This window comes from Oryzias latipes, chromosome 17 (genome assembly GCF_002234675.1).
Source record: "Oryzias latipes chromosome 17, ASM223467v1".
Taxonomy (NCBI): Eukaryota; Metazoa; Chordata; class Actinopteri; order Beloniformes; family Adrianichthyidae; genus Oryzias; species Oryzias latipes.
The window spans coordinates 23,887,346-23,906,857 of record NC_019875.2 but is presented as its reverse complement, the minus strand read 5'-3'; the positions used below and the strand labels follow the sequence as shown (position 1 = coordinate 23,906,857).

At 37.9% G+C, this 19,512-nt stretch overlaps 1 protein-coding gene across 2 annotated transcripts in view; it reads left to right on the top strand.

Moving 5' to 3' along the window:
* Window positions 1-2,114: 2,114 nt before the first annotated feature.
* The window catches only part of LOC101173092 (ephrin type-B receptor 1-B), a 159,582-nt gene continuing 142,184 nt past the window's right edge, over window positions 2,115-19,512 (top strand). For both annotated transcript variants that reach the window (XM_004079228.4, XM_011486792.3), the window contains exon 1: window positions 2,115-2,433. In XM_004079228.4, the coding sequence (XP_004079276.2) occupies window positions 2,373-2,433 (61 nt within the window). In that variant the 5' untranslated portion in view covers window positions 2,115-2,372. The remainder of the gene's footprint in view (window positions 2,434-19,512) is intronic.

Here is a 19,512-nt window from a genome sequence, read left to right as displayed (position 1 = left end):
GGGTCAGCTCACAAACTGCAGAGCGTAAAAGTACATTTAATCATCCTCCAGTCAGAGATGATCCCAGTAGGTGAGTTTACTGTTTTCTGCTGTCATGAATCTCTGGAAGAGGCAAATGAAAATAGAACTGGAAAGCTGCACTGAAAGGTTCAGACACAGAAAAAGGAAAAAGAAATAGGCTACAGTAAGAACAAGAGTTTCTCCACAATTGGGCTCAGCATTGAGTCTCTTAAGCTGAAGTAGGCAAGTACTTGTGTGTCCCTGTGTAGATCAGCATTTGGGTGTTTTGTGGGTGTGCACGAGTGTTATCATGTGCCTCTTTGTGTGTGCATTGTGAGGAAGGATGTGCTACGGCAGCAGCTCTATTGTTTCTACCTCGCCTCCTGCTCTTCCTTCCTTCCTCCTCCCTGGGGTGTAGACAGCAAACAGAGACAGCTTTCTCCTGTATTTGGACATGACCCATGAAGGTGCGGGTGATGACTGCTCTGATGGAAAGTAAAAAGAGAACCTTCCAACAACACGGAACGTGTCGCTCTGTGCTGTGACTGGCTTTTGAGCCACTCGTTACAACACCATTAAAAATGACAAATGCTCTGATCAGCTGCAGTCTACGGTCAGCAATTGATGCCTGATGCTTCTGAAGCCTTGTGCATTTCCCCAGTTCATCAGTTAGTCACGATTGTAAAAGTTATTTATTACATAGGAACCATAGTTTATTACAAATGTCCAATGCTTTTATTGAAGGTAAATATAAACACATAAAGGTGTACTATGGTTATAATTGAAAATAATTAAAATGTGTTTCTTTTTTGTTTAATTTGTGTTATGAAAAAAATAAAGCTCTGAGGCACACAGAAATGTTCTTACCTGATGAATTATTTGGATGTTTGAAGAAGAAGGGTCCAACTTTTATACAGTTGAACAAACTAATAAAAATCCAATATATATAAAAAGGTAAACAAAGCAAATTAGCAGTCATTTGTAGATTGTTAGGAATTTCATTTGAAGCAATGTTGGAAATATACCCTGCGACAGACTGGCGACCTGTCCAGGTCGCCCCCTGCCTTCGCTCGGGATAGGCTCCGGCAGTCCGGTGACCCCGAAAGGGACAAAACGGAAGAATATGAATGAATGTTGGAAATATTTTCTATTGATGAGTGCCATCTTTTAATACTAACATAGTCAGACAGCATCTAATCTTCTGTTCTTTTGATTAAATTTATATCCAGAAACATAAAAATAAAATGATTTTGTATCAAGTGATTTTGCTCAATCAAATGTAAGCCCTGTATACATTACAGCAATGTCAAAATCATAAGCCATTTTTCCAGTCCATAAAAGCTCTAGCAGGTAAAACGAATCTGGGACAGTGTGCTGTTAAGCGACACCACTGAAGTATTAGGGCATCCAATGGCCCAGGGTAAAACCAGGCCTACTCAGATTGAAGATTAACAACTTCATCCCAGTTCTTTAGCCCTGGGGATTTAGGGGACATATCTAGACCAAGACAGGTGTATGGTTCTGGGCTACAAGGCGGGAACTGCCTCTTCCTCTGCTGAAGCAGACTCTGGTCCTCTGGGCCCCTGCAGGGAAAAGCCCATTCTGTGTGCCATCTGTTGCAGCACACGTGCACACAAAAGGGGTGTGAGAGGTGCAAAGGGAGGAGGCTGATGTGCAGCGCTTGGTTAAATCATTAAGAAATGCAGCTGAATTTGTCAAATATATTAAAGAGAGTTTCCAATGCAAATCAAAAAAAACGGATCCACAACTCATCCCAAAATTGATTTTTCACATGTTTGGTTGGGAAAGAGATTGTAGTAAAAATGAAGATGATCAACTACTCCACTGATCAACTGTTTTCTTATTTTGAACCACAAGATGATTCAGTACAAAAAAATCCCTGTTCTTCCAGCAACTGGGGTTTACGGCTGCAGTAGCAACTTTCAGCCAACTGGCGGCGTTACTCCCCTTCCGTGCGGCGGACGTCGTTCCAAATAGGTCAAGGAAAAGTTTTGTGTTTTGACAATGCGAGGAGGGCGGAGCGGCGGGTTGGCCATTGGTTTGTGAGTTTCAGCTACCATTCTTTGATTGGCCCCGGCAGTCTAATGGGGCTGAGAGCAGGCAATGTCGGGTGTCCCCCAAACCCCCCACAACACCACCCTCACCCACCCCTCTGTGCGCATCCGCCAGCCCCTATACTCCGCTTTTCCCTTGCGCTGACTGTCACACAGTGTTTACTACGTCTTGAAATGTGACTCACATCAGAGACTGTCTGCTGGAGTCTGGCTCAGACAAACCAGGGATTCTTCAGACGCGCACCTTGCGTCTTGGTTATCTGGGGACCCGCTGTGGAGCATTTCTACCCTTCTGCCATGACAGTGGATTTGTTTACGCTTTTGTGCGCGCTGGCCATTACGTCCTCTGCTATGGAAGGTAAATAAGAATCAGTGGGATTAAGCGCGCGCGCGTCGTAGGCGCGGTGAAGCTGGTGTCCAAGACGCGCTGTGAAGCTTGGGGATGCTTACAACGGTTTCTGCTGGGCAGCGCTGCGTCTCCAGCATTCAGAGATGTGACACACGTGGATCGGAGCAGATGGTTCTCCGCTTATTTCTAAGGATCACTGTGAAGAATAATTATCTTTAGGACTTTTTGTCATTTTTACGCACACATTACGCGTATTAATAACACATAAACAGTACAAATATTCGTATAAAAAATAACTGTTTAATTTTACTCTTTTTGTGTGAACGCGATAATAGTTGTGAAAATATTTTTTTGTAGTTGCTTGTGTCACTTCATTATTTTAAGAGAAATGCGTTTTTGCTCACTCAAAAATATACTGCAACTCACATCATCATTAGATGTTTTATTGAAACTAAAACTTGTCTGACAAACCCCAGACTTTATAAAGTTGTTCTTCTTTATAAAGAATTTATATTGCCATAAATGTCTTCATTTTATGAATTAAAAAAAAAGTCTCTACTGAGAGCAGTGAAGCGCCTTTCTCCCTCGTTTTACTGTTTCCTTTTTCATTCCTTTATCCATCTCCATTCCCTATTTTCAGACTCTTGTCAGCATCTTCTTTTTTTCCAGTTTTTTTTCCATCTGACACACACTCATCTGGACAAGTGCTGCTGCCACTACTACAGTAGCTATTATATCCTCAGTAAAACATGTTTTTCATTTCCGCTTTGGGACCTTTGGGACCAGACACTCTGGGCTGTTGCCTCCATGAGTGCCTGCTGGAAGGATAGCCCAGCTTCCATCATGAAATACATATACAGTCTGTTCTCATTTTATAGTATTATGACTCATCTTCTTTATTAAAACCTAGGGAACATGAGAACTGCCCAACGTCTTTATTTGCTGGTTGTGTCCAACCATCCAAATGAACAAACATTTTGTTTTTCTCTGATCATACAACTGCAGCTTTCTTTTTGTTTTTCTTTTTGTGCTCAAAGCAGACTGTTAAGCCTGAATTTTCTTTATGAGAGTTTAAGGTCAAATGTTTACCCTGCAAGAAATGCATTATAGAGAAAACACTGATGGCTGACTTTTGCTTGAAAAGATGAAATGAGAATGGAACAACTGGGCATGGAGCTGGGCCTCTGGGTTACCTGAATGAAAAGGATGACAATGGTTTTCTTGTTTTGGTTGCTAATTAATTGCTAATTTCTCATTGGGTTGGCTGAAATCTATTCATCTATTTTTCTTCATTTTCACAAGTGTTTAAGATGTGAGATGAAGAAAGTTGAGCACATTTTCCTCCTTAAACTTTTTATTTTATTTTTTAACCATGACTCTAAATAACATGATCATCACGAACTGTCTCCGGTAAAAGGAAAGAGGGGCCTTTCGGCCACATGGATGAACTGGATGGGTTAATTGACCCCTCTACATACAAATTCTCCGGGGAAAGACTTAATACCACAATAATGAAGTGACAAATCATAAGAGGGATGGCCTGAGAAAGAAATGCTTCAGAATGTGGCTGGGTTGTAGAAGTAATTCAACTGGAAGCTGAAACAAAGTGTTTTGTGTTTCGGATCCAAACAGTCTAGATTTAGACATAAATAAAAAAAAAAAGAAAAATACATGAAATTCATTTGTTCAGGAGTTCTTAAATATAAACCAGTTTGCATGCCATTTAATAAGCATAATTTAAACTTTTAACTCTTAAACTCCCTTTTTGCTTTCTGTCACCCTCCCTGCACTTCCCAATTTCCTCCTTTCTCCACCTTAGTCTGTGGTCTACTGTTTTTTCTTTTTTTCCCCACTAATCCCCCCCTCCACTCTCGCCTCCCTCCTCGTTGTCTCTGTGGCAGGCGTATGTTTTTTTTTTTTGCCAACAGCAGCAGTAATTCTCCTCACTTACAGAGTCATTGCTTATTTCTGTTTGCCCTTAAACCAATTAGGCTTAGATAAACCCGCTCATTTAACGGCCTGGAACTGGGTGGTAGAGGGAGGTGGATGACAGAGAAGAGGAAGGGGGGGATCAAACAGCCGTTGAGGATAGACATGGAACGAGGGAGATGAAAAGATGAAGGAGATAGAAAAGGAGAGGATGGTTTATTTCAGAGGAAATACAGTATGTGTTTTACAAATGAGAAGAGTGAGACTGAACAAAGCTGAGAAGGTAAATGAGCACCGAGCTGTCTTAGGTATTTGACATAAAGCAAAACCTGAGCTGGGCGTCTGTGGTGTAAAACAGCAGTGGTGTTTAATGTGAGCAGGATGGGAGGGTGTTAGTGATGTCCCTCAACATGACGTGAGTAACTGGATCGCTCCATGGTGATGCACCCTCCGAACTTTCAGTGTTACAAAGTTAAAGGGCCGGGACTTTGATTTTTTTTTCCATGTTTTTCAAACAGCACTCTGGATCCACAATAATTATGACAGCTTTTAATTCCTCTAGTAGATTGGCTTAGCTATAGGTTACACAATGGAGCAACCTATGGGGATTTAAAGGTAAAGCTCCAGCGTCAAAAGGCTCAGTTTGACTTTAATTGCAAAAGAACATGAATTTCACAAGACAAGATTAGTCTGTGTTAAGGGTAGAATTTAACTTTTCTGGATCAATAAGCAATTTACTGTGCAGCACAAGCCACATTTTTGTTGTTACAACATCTACGTTGAAAATATATATTATATATGCATTATTATTTACGTTAAAACTGTAAAAGTCCCACTTGATCTATTATAAAGCGTTCCCAGTGGTCTTTAAATTATGATTATGATGATTTTAGCCAAAATCCAAAAACCCTGTGTGGTTTTCTTGAACCTAGTTTCTGCAGAGCGGACTGTTGGAAGGGAGTAAGCCTGCACTCATTTCCTATTAAAATTTTGTTTACACACACTCCCGCCAGCTCAGACATGGAAAACAAAAGACGTTTGTGGATCTGTTTGTCTGCAAGAGGATGCATCCAAATGATGCAGAGCAGGGAGCTTGTGGTTATAGATTGTACTTCAGGCTTTTTAAGACAACATTTTTTCATCTGGTCCTGATTCACCACTATTTGAATAAAGAAATACTCAGAAATGCAATTTTACTCTTAATTTGCTTTATGCATGTCTTCCATCATGAGAAAAATGCCACAAGAACATTTTAAAACCGCCAAAAAACTATTTCCATCGGAGTGGGTTTTCAAATAATCAGAATTTCAGTATAGTTCATGAAAATTTTAAGAACTTCATCGCAGTTTGGCGGCAATTGTTTTACATAAACATTTCCTTTAAGATAAGTAAGTGCAGATGTGTTGCATATCACGTGACAGCTGTGATGCCTACTGAGTCAATGCTCCCTCCAGTTCTACTATCTCTTCTATGGAACCCATGCGTCATAAAACACAGGATGGTGAGAAATAAATGACAAATTTACGGATCTGAAGTGGCTGTCCATAAACTTAAAAGCCTTCATTCGTCTTTTACGGTTCATTCAATCCGAAGGGATAAGTGGAAAGTACGGTGCTGTACCTAACCTGCAGATGTCTGCTTCTTTCAGGAATCTTAACCTAAGCCTCTCTGTCCTCTTCTCCTTTTATGCTGTGACTTAACATGCTCACAAAAATGTGTTAATTTGCAGCATCAAGCTGTGCCTTCTCATGATGATCCAACATTTCCAGTCAGAGAATCTCAGCCAGTTTTGTTGTGACAGCTGAGCTTTTATAGACGAAAAAGTCTCTCTAAGACTAACCTTTTTTTTTTATTGTGTGAGCCATGTGATTTCACAGGCCTGCTAAGTCTCTAACAAATGTGAAATCATAGTTTTCTAATACTCTTAATTAAACTTTTCTCAAAAACACACACACACACACAGACAAGACAGGTATGTGTGGGTGGAAGTAGAAGGACAGAAATTATCTAAAAGATTGTGTTGAGTGCTCACATGAGTGCATTTTGGCCAGGGGCACTACTGCTGACCTGGGAGCACCTGAAGTAGAATTAAATTCTTTGCTTGCACTGCCATTGTTGATGTGTTGTCAGTAGAGTGCTAAAACCATTATGACGGACTGGATTTGCGGACAAGCTCTCATCTAATAAAGGAAGCTTTCTTTTGCCCTCCGTGGAAAGACTGCTTGGCGTTAAGGCACATTTAGGCAGCTAGTCAGCTTTAACAAGTTCAAGTTCAAATCCTGCCATAAGTTGATTGACTTGAAGTCTGTAAATGCTATCTGCAGCTTTTTTTTTCTGTTAGACCGTTGTGCTCGGATGGAGGCAGCGTGACAGGAATGAGGGATCTGTGCAGTTTATGTTTTTCATCGTTTTGACAAAAAGCTGCTCAACCGCTTATGTAGATGGGCAGAAACGATTAGAGGAGGTAGTTGTTAAGCAATATCTTGTCTTCTTTCCAAATCTTTTTTTGTTTAAGATTTGCAGGAATGTGTTGATCGATGCTCTATTTTATGTTTTGTCCCTTCATTTCAGTTTGGTTAAGTTCAACTGTTTTGCTGAGTTAGAAGAAACTTTTTTTAAATGATTTCTTACAGATGTAGATTTGCTGGGGTAAGATCATTGTTGTTGTCAGATGTTCCTAAAAGTGACCAAAGCGTAATCTGGATTTAACAGCATGGAGTTTCTGATACAACAGCACCAATCGAGGTTTTCAGATTTTAAAATGATCTTTAATTGTCAACCCACCACAATTATCAGGTATTTTTGTAATTGTTCTTTTCTAAATGATGTGCTTTGTTTTATAATCCTATCTTCTTTTAGGTTTTGCTTTTTAGAAGTTTAAGGCTTGTTGTTTGTTTCGAGCCCTGGAGATAAAAATCCTTTCTGTTTAAACTAGCAGAAGCGTAAACCCTAACATACTAAACGAGGCCAGTAGAGTCTGAGATTCGGATCAGGAAATCTTCACAGATCTGTGTGCAAACACCTTTGTTTTAGAATCACATCATCTTTTGAATCATCGTTGCCATGGAAGGAAAAAATTTTAGATTTAGACTTAGTCAGCAACTCTCAATTTCTGTGGAAACCATTTGAGTTGAACTGGCAGTCAATCTGATTCTAAAAGTGTTGAACTCTTGACCTACACCTAACAATTTATGAAAAATACTTTTAGAGTTATGAAATTAAGAATTTGTGTCACAAATTTGTATACAAATATATAATACTCATTACGTTTAACATTTAGATGCTCAAAGATTTAAAGTGGTGTGAGTATGAATGAGCATGACTAAATGATTATTTTTGAAGGACCAAGCATAAACCAAAAAAAAAGAGTCAAAGATGGATTTAAAATAATAATAAAAAATAAATAAATAAATTAAATTAACACAAGAGGCCGTCAGCTCTCATCTGTCTTCCCAGCTGTTGGACAGGACAAGTTAGAAGAAAAAAAAAAAAGAAAAAAAAAATTAACCTGGTTGAAAACACTTCACTTTTATCTCAAATAAACTAAAAGGATTCATAGTCATAAATGTGTCAAACATTTATTTTGTCAATAAAATGTATACAATTTTAGCAAAACATATAAAAAACTAGACTTTATTGTAAAAAAAGACAAAAACAAAAAACAACTCAGAATTATTTTAATTTTATTAATTTATTTTTTTATCTTTTCACCTTCTCCAATAGGGACCCTGAACAACGGAACATGGCCCTTTATGGTGTTCCCTTAAACTAAAAAAAAAAAAAAAATAGATTAAAGATTAAATAATCAAAAAGGATTATTAAATGGTAACCTTTTGTCACTGAGAAAATGCCATGTCATGTTCTGATTGCAGATTGGCGCAAGGCAGTAGTACTCTCTCTTAATTTTCAAGCAACCTACTTTTCAAATAATAAAAAAAGAAATTTAAACCAAATACATTTAAACATGCAATTAAATTTTACTCTCTGCAATACAATTAATCACAATTAACTACAGATTAACATCAATTAATTCTTAAGGTACATTTTAATGGTTTCCCTGCACTATTTATGTATGAGTAAATGTGTGTTTATTTTTAAAATATTATATATATATATATATATTTATTTAATCTGTTGTATTTACTGCCACACAGTGTTAAGGCAGGAGCATTGGCACACATCTATTAAATTTCAGTCACAAGATAATTCCATTCATTCAGGTCTTTCACTTCACAGAGTTTTAAGTAAGTGTGCCAACCATCTCCTCAACACGTGCCAGCATCGTGCTGGGCCAGGTTGGCACAAAAAATTGTTTTTTTTTTTGTTTTGTTTTTCATTGCGATCCGAAATTTTAATCCAAGCCATTTTGACTATTGTAATGAACAGTTTTTCCTATATTTAATAAAGAGTTTAAAACCCTTCCTTTCCATTTTATATTAAAATTTTTGAGTTTTTACGAGCAAATTTTACACTTATTTTTACAATGTAAACAATGATACATATGATCACATTCAGATATGATATTTACCTTGTTGTCAAAGCTGTGTAAGAAACATATTTGATTATGTTCTGACACAAATTCCATGTATGTTCAGCAGTTTGTGTACCGTACTTTCTTCTCCTCACACACACACACACACATAAACTCACACATACAACAGGCGTTCGGAACAGAAAAAGAGACCCCCTGATAACTCACCTTACCCCAGGGACATCTGAGCCTAGAGAAGGCCAGATGGTGGATGCAGACTGGGAGCTTATGCATGCTCACTTTTTTATGTACCCCTCATTGTGAAAAAGAACAGTTTCTTGCAGAAGAGTGGAAAAACAGAGTGTAACACTAAGTGCTTATATATTTTTTAATTGCATGTGTTCATCCAAAGGTATCTTCTATAGAACCCTGTCTGCCTGCATCTTCCTTGAATTCCTCCAGTGTCCAGAGATTTGTTGCACAGATGCTATCAGTCGTGTTAGGTTCCACCCATTTTGTTTTGTGCCTGGCTGGCCCTTATCAAAGCAGGTGGCAGACTGTGGGATGAGTACGAAGACCTTATCTGTCCAGTCTCATGGATAAGCAGAGCATAAACAGCATACGTAATACGTTGGAGTACAGGGATGAAAGTGGTGACGCTCCTGACACAGTTCAACCTCAAACTGTGTGAGTCATCTGTTTGCTGGAAAAAGCCAGTTCTCTCAAATGGTGCGAACACAACATGGGCAAAGACACACAAATGTATGCCCTAACACACACCAACCCCAGGCTTGGTGTGTGCAGTAGCACAAAGTAAAAACAAACCCTACAAGCCACACCTTGTGGAAAATGCGTGTAAATGATTGGCTGCAGTAACCTGCTAACCCTCCACTCAAGGATGTTGGTGCAAAAAATATACTTCTTCCTATTCTTTTTTTCTGCTCCAGAGCCGTTTTCTCTCCTTTAGCACCTGTCTTGTTCATTGTATGACAGTTGTTCAGTCAGCAGGAAAAGGAAGCCCCTTGAACATTTTTTTTTTGAAGTGGGAGGTGAGGGATAAAGAAACATTGATTATCCAGTCTTATTTCTTGCTTTTTGTGTAACCTGGCTCCTGAGGCCTCCACAGCTACAGCACCATTTCCATCTCATGTCCTCTTTTTAAATGGCTACTTAAGACCCTGTCCATTCCAACCTCTCCATCACCAGCGCCCACCAGAAGCCCACAAAAACCTTCTCTCAACTTAACTTCCACACTGTTTCTTGTTGTCTGCCAGATCACTCTTTTTAATTAAATTTGTGAAAAATTGCAATGTTCCCACCCTTTTTCCCCCAAACTCACTGCCTGAAAATAATTGACTCTATCTGCTCCTTTTCTGCCCCTCCTCCCACCCATACTTACCTCTATCCGCTACAATTTTTTGGTTAAACAGTTGCATTCTTGGAATGTTGTAGGGTCTACCCCAGGAAGAGATGTGAAACTTGAGCCTGCCCTCCAAAATATGTAATAGGCACAGCACTGGCAGGAACAGGAAGAGGGTGAAAAGATGGCTGCCGTTGTGGGACTTCAAGAAGACAAAGAGCTTCATTTACGGTGGTTAAAATGAGATCTGTTTTGGCGTCAAGCTCAGAACCATTTTAAGAGGACTTTTAAGCCTTGCGGTCATTACTTAGAGGGCAGGCAGGTCAAGGTGTTCACAAAAGGTTGGTGCAAGGGTGCAATGTTTGTGAGACTTCAAAGGTTTAGGAAAAAAACATTTCATGAAAAAAATTGTGTGCTTCCTTGATAACAGCATAACCAGTGGATTTAGAAAAGAGAGAGGAAATACAAAGAGATTGTTATTAGGGCTAAATTTTATAAACTTGGGTAAAAGCAGTTCCACAGAGCCACTAGCAGTCTTTACATTTGAAAAGAAATACATTTGAAAAAGAGTCCTAATATTAACAGTCTAATTTCCTAACATGGACATAATGTGCCTATTGCCTGCACTTTTCTTCATTAAAAATGTAATCTATTACTAAACACTGGTCTCAAAATAAGATGGCAGCAGAGGAATTGCACATGAATATTTACCTTGGTGTGTATGTGTATTAGCACCAAAAATAAAAAATGCGTTGGAGAAAGATGAAGTGCCCATGAAGTGCAAAATGGAACTTCAGATTCCAAGAGGGACGCTGATGGGCCGATAAGTATCAGTAGTGGGAGGACAGTTTTCACCCTTCGTAACACTGAATTCTACTGCCGGGCAAATTTTATCCACCCTGTTCTGTCCACTTCTCTAGCTGGATAAGAAGAGCATTTGTGAATGTAATTAACTATTGATTTGAAGCATGGAGGGTAATGGGAAACGAGTGGACAGTATCTCGATTCATCAGCAGCATGTAATGCTACAGGCTGGCTGTAGGGCAGCTAAATATCTATAGAGAAATGAGTTTGCTTAGTAAAAAAAAAAAAAGTTATTTTTTTATTTTACATTTTTTGCATGTGTGCACATATAATGTAAACAGGAGTAAATGACATTTCCAGAGATCCCAGGGCTATCTGTTCTTTCATAGCTGTCGTTGACAGGTTTATCATGTCACTTATTTATAACTTTATAAACAAATCCTATTCCATGTCTCACAATCATCCCAACCCGACCACATATCACGTTAATGTAATGCATCTTCATGTAAAACCATTGATCATCCTACCTGATAATCCATTTTTTTAAATGCAAAAAAAAAAAGCCAAAAGTAAATTTGCCAGATGAAAATGGTGTTCTCGTCCATCATCTATGGCCTACATCACTGTAAAGTCTTTTTTTTTTTTTGTCTGAGGTGAACTGGAGGACAAGGATTAGAAGTGCAGAGTAAAGGGGGACAAAGAGAATGAGAAAACAATGGGCTTCCATCATGCCTTCAAAGGTATACGTGCTAATTAGGAGGCTGGTGGATGTGGTCGCTAACCCCCAAGCATTTCCAGCCCTCTAAATTGTGTTTGTCATTTAAAGTGCCTGTCCTTGCACTTTTCTGTAAATTTGTTCTTTACCCTTTTAAGGATTTCGTAGGGGTGGTAGTCAAAGGACGAGCCTGATCTCTTTTGCACTGGGAATTGTTGAACATTGAAAAATTCAATGTCGTGTTTGTTGGTAAAAGGTCATTAAAAATTCCGCGGTGCAAGAAAAAAGAACAAAAATGAATGTTATTTTTGGGAAGTGCTTTCATCACTGATCTATGCACTTGTCCACTTTTAAATACATTTTGGAGAATGTAGACATGCAATGATTTAAGCTTCAAATTATTTTTAAGTTACTCAGGTCTTGATTACAAACTTCAAACTTCTGAATTTAGTTTATGCATGTGCTGAAGTAAAAAAATAAAACAAAAATTGTTCAGATATGTGTAACCATATTTTCTAGAATACAGGTCACACCAGAGCATAAGCGCAGGAGCAAAAAAAAATGCATAAAAGACACATCAGACTTTTGTCCAGCGTAATTCTGCATAATTCTGCGTCATTCCCACCAAATGTGATTCACTTGACAGATTGTGGTCTGCTGCCTCTTTTTCAATGCTTGTCCAAAAATGTGTCCATAGACTAGACGCTCCCATTGCATGTGGGAGAAGCTACCATCAAGTTTTAAATCTCAACCCTACATGCAAGCATCGACAGTACATTTACATTGGAAGACACAAATGATGATGAAAGATCATGTTTAATTATTTTGAAAAGGTCTAAAGAAAAAACCTTGATAATCACGTATACATGTCTGGGATCATGAGATCATTAGAATCTTTTGAAGGCGATCTTTACCTTCTACTGCTGGAGCAGTGACTGAATGGCGGCGCTTTCAGCGGTACTTCCAAATCTCTGTATAACGATTAGTCCTAGAAAGGAGAAAAAAAAAAAACAAGAATACTTTTGTCTTGATGCAAACAAGGAAAATATGTAAAGAGCCGGAGGAGAATGATCAGATTCTCCACCATGTTTGTTTGGAAGGAACTTCTGCATTATTGTCAGTTGCAAATACCTACAGAGACCTCTAGTGATGTTAGTGGGAAAGAAACTGCTAAAGGGCAACCGGTTGGTAGTGGAAAAATTACAAATATATGAGCCTACTTATGTTTAAAAAAAAAAAAAATCACAGAAATCCCTGCCCTTGCCAAATAATGCAAAAAAACTCAACTTATACTCTGAAAAAAAAACACTGCATTCCAGGAAATATTAGCTTTTTGGGATGAATGTTACATGTATTAATCTGATTAAAGATTTCAGAATGACAGATAAAGCAGATGAAGAACCTTGGATTATTCTGTTCACAAACTCACTTGAAAAAATGGATAACGTGAGAAATTACAAAATGGCCTTTTTTGTCGGTGTTCGATGGTTATTAATATTAAGGCTGAATATATTTTGTGACATAGTTTTGATCTGGGCATCACACACTGCTAGTGCCCAGTTTCTTGAGTGGGTGTTAGAGACCCACTGTGACACTTGACGTCCAGGTGGAATCATTTAGTTTCCAAAGCAAGGGAAATGAGCTGACTGTGTATAATGCACGCTGATGTGGAGTTTAGTCAGACATATTTAAACATGTTTAAGAAGGATTTGGATAGGACTGAGAAGATATGTAAGTTTTTCCATTACCTTATTACTATACTGATGCCATGTCAAAATGATGAATGTTCCTTCAAACCCAAGCTGAGTAACTGTACTGAGCTTTTGATTGTGATTTAAAGTTGTTTCACATCCACTTTAAAGAATTACAGATACTACCAAATGTGATATAGTTGAAATTAGAATAAAAGAATGATCTCGCTTTTTAGCCCTGAATCCTCAATGCAGCACTGGTAAAGCCTTAGATCTTCACTAAATGCAAAGTAAATTATAGATGATAAGACAGATATTCTGTGATTCATGTGGGCGCATTTACACAATGACTGCAGATAATTCCATAGATCTTTGAAGATCACAGATTTACCGGTTAATTATTGCGTTACATAAGTACTTGGTAATTTAATGTTTTATTTCCAGGTTTTGTCAAAATGCACACAACAAAAATTAAGAAATGTCGTGTTACTATATGTTCCTGACTACTGCCATTACTCAGCGTCTTAATCCTAAATGAATAAAGAAAGTTTGTGGCACGCATGGAAAGTAGTGTGGAATTTGATGATTAGTTAATTGGGTGTGCCTCCATGGTGAATGTCAGAACAGTTTCTTCAATGATATTCTTTTAGTCACTGTGGATTAAATCAGATGAAAATGCTGAACAAGATGGATGTTTGTCAGTAAACAGTGTCTTTATCACAGTACAAAGCGTTGCCAATCCGAAAGGGCATCATTTCAATCTTTAGGCTCTTTACAAATGAACGTGTCTTGTTTCAACCTGTGTTCAGGACAACTGTGTAATGCTAATCACAAAGCAGCTGCCTGCCCAGAATGCAAAACTGCATTGAGGTGTTTTGACAGTCTTATAAGGTTTTGTGCCAATCTTCGAGTAATTCTTTCAATAGAATAAATACAATAAAGGAATGCTGTGGTCTTATTTGCGCATTTTCAGAAGTATTTTGTGTGTTATTTTAAAGTGATTCATAGAATTCTATTTTGTTCTGTTTGTAACTGTTGCTACTGACTAAGTGATAAATTGTTTTCATTTTTCGACTTTGCAGTTTAAGATATACAAGTAATACACTTAGTGAATGAATTTCCTGCTTTGGAAGCAACCCTTATAAACAGAAAAATAAACATTATTCAAATGACTGCAATAAAACTCAAACTTTGCCTTTATGCTTGGACACATTTGTTAATCATCCCTTAATTTTTTTATATCTGCAAGCCAATTGTTTTGTGGACTCTCTACACCTGGTGGATCAGGGGAGCACACGCTTGTTGTAGTGCATTTATGTGTGATGGATAATTCTTGACAAGGTCACTGTGTGAGTCTTGAGTTCATCTGGGTGCGTCTGATAGTGAACAGATTTCACTGCTGGAAAGAAAAAAGAAAAAAGAAGTTCTTTAGTTTATGGTTAAAGGTTCCTCAGACACCTGTCAATGATTGTCTGAGAGTGCACCCCCTCTATTTGCCGACATTGAAGGCTGAAAATGTAGACGGAGTGTGTTGACTTGCATGTCAGCACATGTTTTCAATTTATTTGATGTTCAGGTAATGCTTTTAGAATCTGCTGCTGCATTTGATAAATATCATTCAGGGGCTTTGTAAGAGGGAAAGCGTGATTGATGGTGAGATGGAAGGATGCTGTTTCTAAAGATGTGAAATAGAGAGAATACCAAAAAAAAAAAGAAAAAACGCTTCAGTCAGTCTCTGCTCTCCTGGCTCTCAAAATTCATTATGAGTGGTCCAGACTGTATGTGCATTCCAGATTGATCATGGATGACAGCATGGGGAGGGAAGGACAGGTGTTGAGTGTTTCTTGTCTATTTCAGAGGCAAGTGACGGATCAGTTGTGTTTGATCAAACAGGGACGATTGGTTAGTTTTCATTTGTTTCTTTTTTAATTACATGAAACTAATTGATAAAGATAGGGGGTTTAGAGAAAATTAATATCAAAATTTGAATGACTTATTTTACATTTAGAATATTCAAACCTGAATCAGCTACATGTTAAGAACTAAGATTTTCTTACTTTGTTGCTTTTTTAGATTGGTAATAGTAGTACTGCATAACAACACCACAGTACATTTTGAATGTCACTGGAATGAGATGTCAGTCAATTACAACTCCTAAAAAAAGCAAAACAGTTTATTACATTTATCTTATTTTGATGTATTTGCTAAAATGGTGATCTGTTAAAAATATCAACGTTCTGAATTAATTTGCTTAAATGTCTCAAAGTAGTTTTAAGCTGAAAAGAAAAGTTCTTTACCTTTTTTTAAAAAAACAACTAAAACCTTTTTTTTTATCTGCGCTGCCTTCGTCAGAAATCCGAAACAGTGATGGTTTTAAAGATATTTTCTTTTAAGAAATGAACAAATAGCATGCATCATTACCACTCTTCAGGCAAAGACCTTACTTTAATTCCACATAGTAGACGCCCTGGCTATGTTGCCACTGCTTGCCCTTTCTTGTTCTTTCTGACCAAATAGTGTAGCGATGAAGGCTTTATAATACAATGCGGAATCCCAGGACTGCCAGTGTCTGTCTGTCTGCAGACTTAAAGGAGAATTAGTTTTACTCCACATTCCTTCGTCTTACCTTACAGAGCTGTAAGCACACCCAGTTGTTTTTTTTGTTTTTTAACCGAAGGATCTGATGAAAATAAAAGTGTCCGTTGACTGACGCAAGCAGCCCGCATCCTGTGTTGATACACAGATAAGAGTGTTGCATAAACTTCACATTCTGTGATTCACTTACTTAATCCCACGCATTCACCCCTCATTTGTCTGTGGTCTCTCAAACTCTGCAAACAGCAAACCTAAAGGTGTGGTTGTAGGTTGCACCTGCAGAATTACAATTTCGTCACAAAATCTGAGAAAATCTCAGAGTAACCAAGAGTAGACACGTTCACACACAAGCTCATAGTTGTCACGGAGTGCTGTGCTTCCAATGAGAACATAGAGCATTAGTATGAGTGACCATGTCTTTGCTACAAGCCTCTGATTGCTTTGGCTTTCACATTGAAGTGACATCAGCACATTTCTAATTGACAGATAATTGCCAATAATCACAAGATAGATTGGTGTGAATGCTATTAAGGAAGCCCGATGCTGAGTGCCGGTTCCTCTAAGAGTTCCTGAAGGATCAGTCTGCCCCCAGGTTGTAAAAACCAGCACAATTTACCTAAAATCAGTTGGTAAACATGTCTGGAATTATTTTGTACATTCTTGTTTTACTGCTCATAGCAGCATTTGTTGAGCTCCCTCTGAAAGATAACAATCAGGTGCTTGTAAAGGGATACCGTCCATTGGGAAAAGATGGAGGAAATCGCTTAGAGCAGGAATGTGCTTGACTTGTTCGTTTGGGTCAGTGAGGGAAGAGTAGATCTGTGTGTTGCATATGTGTGTCTACGTGTTGTCCAGTGCTCTCTCACCTATTGAAAAGCTGAAATGTGATATGAAAATCTTCTATTCTTTCATGAAAGTACCTGAAAATGCCCGTAAAAGGGTCTCATTTCTGCTCACTCCCACACAATACAGCACAATGCACTTGATGACAGGCTAACAGGGGAAGGAAATAGCCCCACTAGGACCGACACAGTTGTAGAATATTCTAAAAGCCAGACAGAAGATTTATGGACACAAATAGTATTTTTCTAACATCCAATAGAATAGTGTAGAATGCTTTTTCTGAGTGTTCGTGGGCTGTGTGTGTGTCTCACTAGCTGACCTTTGTTGCTGTATGTCGACCACACTCTGTGGTGCGCTAGAAGTGTGAATTGGAGCCTTGCCTATCCTGTCAATCAGATGAAGACATCATTAGAGGTGTCACACTCAAATCAGTCTTTTTTTAACCAGCTGTCATAACAGCAGCACCCCTCAGAGCTGCCAAATAAAAGTTCATTTGTAAGCTGGTCACACAATGAAAATCAAATCTAAAAAAAAAAAGAATGAAAGAAAAGACTGCTTTTGAGATTCATCTAGTTGCTCTCTTCTCCTCATGACACTGTTGATCAGGAAATGGCTCCATCTTGTGCTCCATATGGACCCAGAGTTGGATCCGCGCTGCTCTCCAACACTGTGGGAATGTCAATTAGCACTACATTTGCAGAGTATGGCATGGAACCAAAGACCTGTCACCTCTGCTTCACTGCACTTGTCTTTGAAGGCACTCGTTTTCATGTGTGTGTGAATGCATAAGTTTCATCTTACATTGAAGGGGATCACATGACTGCACCTGTCTCACAGCAGGTGGTGGGAGCTCCTCACTGAGGTGTGTGTTGCTAATGTGTGGGGTTAGGATTGGTACATTCCTTGTGGTGAGAGGCAGAGCAGCATCTAAGTGCATGTGATTTCTTGTAATCAATGTTACTGCAGATTCTTTGGGATATGGTAATGCATTTTAAAATGCTAATGTATTTCTGTTCTAAACCCCAACGTTCCATCATCTCAGTGAATAAGTAATGGTGCACATAGTGACAATGACATGGAAGTCTGATTAAAAAGTGTCTTGGAGAATGAAACTGGCGCACACACAGTTATGAACAAATTACTCTGAACAACCACTGCCAGGGGCACTTAGGTTTGTAGCCATTTTATCCTCTTGGATGATTGTTTGATTGAAGTCAAATTATTTTTTTACAATTTTCTACTATTTCCCAAAAGAGTCTCAAGCTCGTTATGGAGCTATTTTTTACTTCTTCTTTTTTTTGAATTTCTTTTTCCTATCTTCGTTTTCCTTCAGTTGCTAATTTCCTACATTAAGTGGGAAGATGTCATACTTATTTTTATTTTTTTTATCTCAGTTTTTAAAACAAATATCTTATTATGCCAGAAATGCTGTAATGAACACTTCAATGTGTCTCTTCACCTATTCGCTGTAGACATATATGTATGGGGCTGCCCTTCCTTTCCATTGACTTTTGTTTCAGTAATCAATTTTGAATATTTGATTATAATTTTACACCATCTGCTTATTTTTTTATTGTGATCCTGGTCTATAAATAAACAGTATTTATATTAAAGTATTTTTCCATCTCATTATTCATTTCATTATTTGAACGTTAATTCTAATCTACCCTCAACAACTTATAAATTCATATTAAAAGCATTAAGTCTTGATCCAAACCGTCATGTGGGCTATGCTAATGCTTTTACAAAGTAAATATTCATAAACACATTAGTCCAACACTGCTTCAGACAAAAAGCAAATCATTCTTTTATTTTGAAGCAGCACTAGTCTCTTAAAGTCACTGTAAGTCAATATACTAATATAATTTTAGTGTGCCCCAATTTCCCTTTAATTTTACCGGTATTCAGTTCTGTCAAAATGTGATTCACAAATAAAAAAATAATAAATAAAATAAAAAAAAAAAAAGAAAAAAAAAAAAAAAAACGTGGATAAAAAACGTGCAGAAAGTTTGAAATAAATTTGAGTAGATTGTAGAATGTGTGTTTTTGTGTCTTTTATGTGTGTACCTACTGAGAGCAAATGCCAGTGACAACTGACAGACACGTCTTAAATTAGCCTTGCTGTCTGGTCCTGAGGGCAAGGATTGATGCTTAGACTTAGACAAAACTCAAGTGATACACCATAGTTTATTAATGGCTGAATAACAAGGATATCAGAATTAAGGACTGGAAAAACGTGTATTGTTAAATATAGTATGTAACTGGTTTTTAAACATTTAGTCAAAAAAAAAAAAAAAAGTTAAGAAAAAAGAAATATGCACAGAGCATTTCCATCAGCTGCATAGCGGCAACACATTAAAAAAATTACAAAAAAAGGAGATTAGTAGAATTCAGTACACACTGTTGCTTAATCACCACCTACAAAGGCTTTTAATATTTTTGTAAATTGTATTCCACCACTTATTCACTTACAGGTTAATTATTTTAAAATGAGTCAAATGGTTTTGGGAGCTGTGGTTGTGATGACAGCCTGTGCAGTAATCTGGACATAATCAATCTGGCTGTAGGAAATGTTGTGTGTGTGTGTGTGTGTGTGTGTGTGTGACTGTGGGACTACATAGATAAAGGAATGAAAGAGTCCCCATGTGACTTGGGCTTTATTAAAGAGAAGTTAATGAGT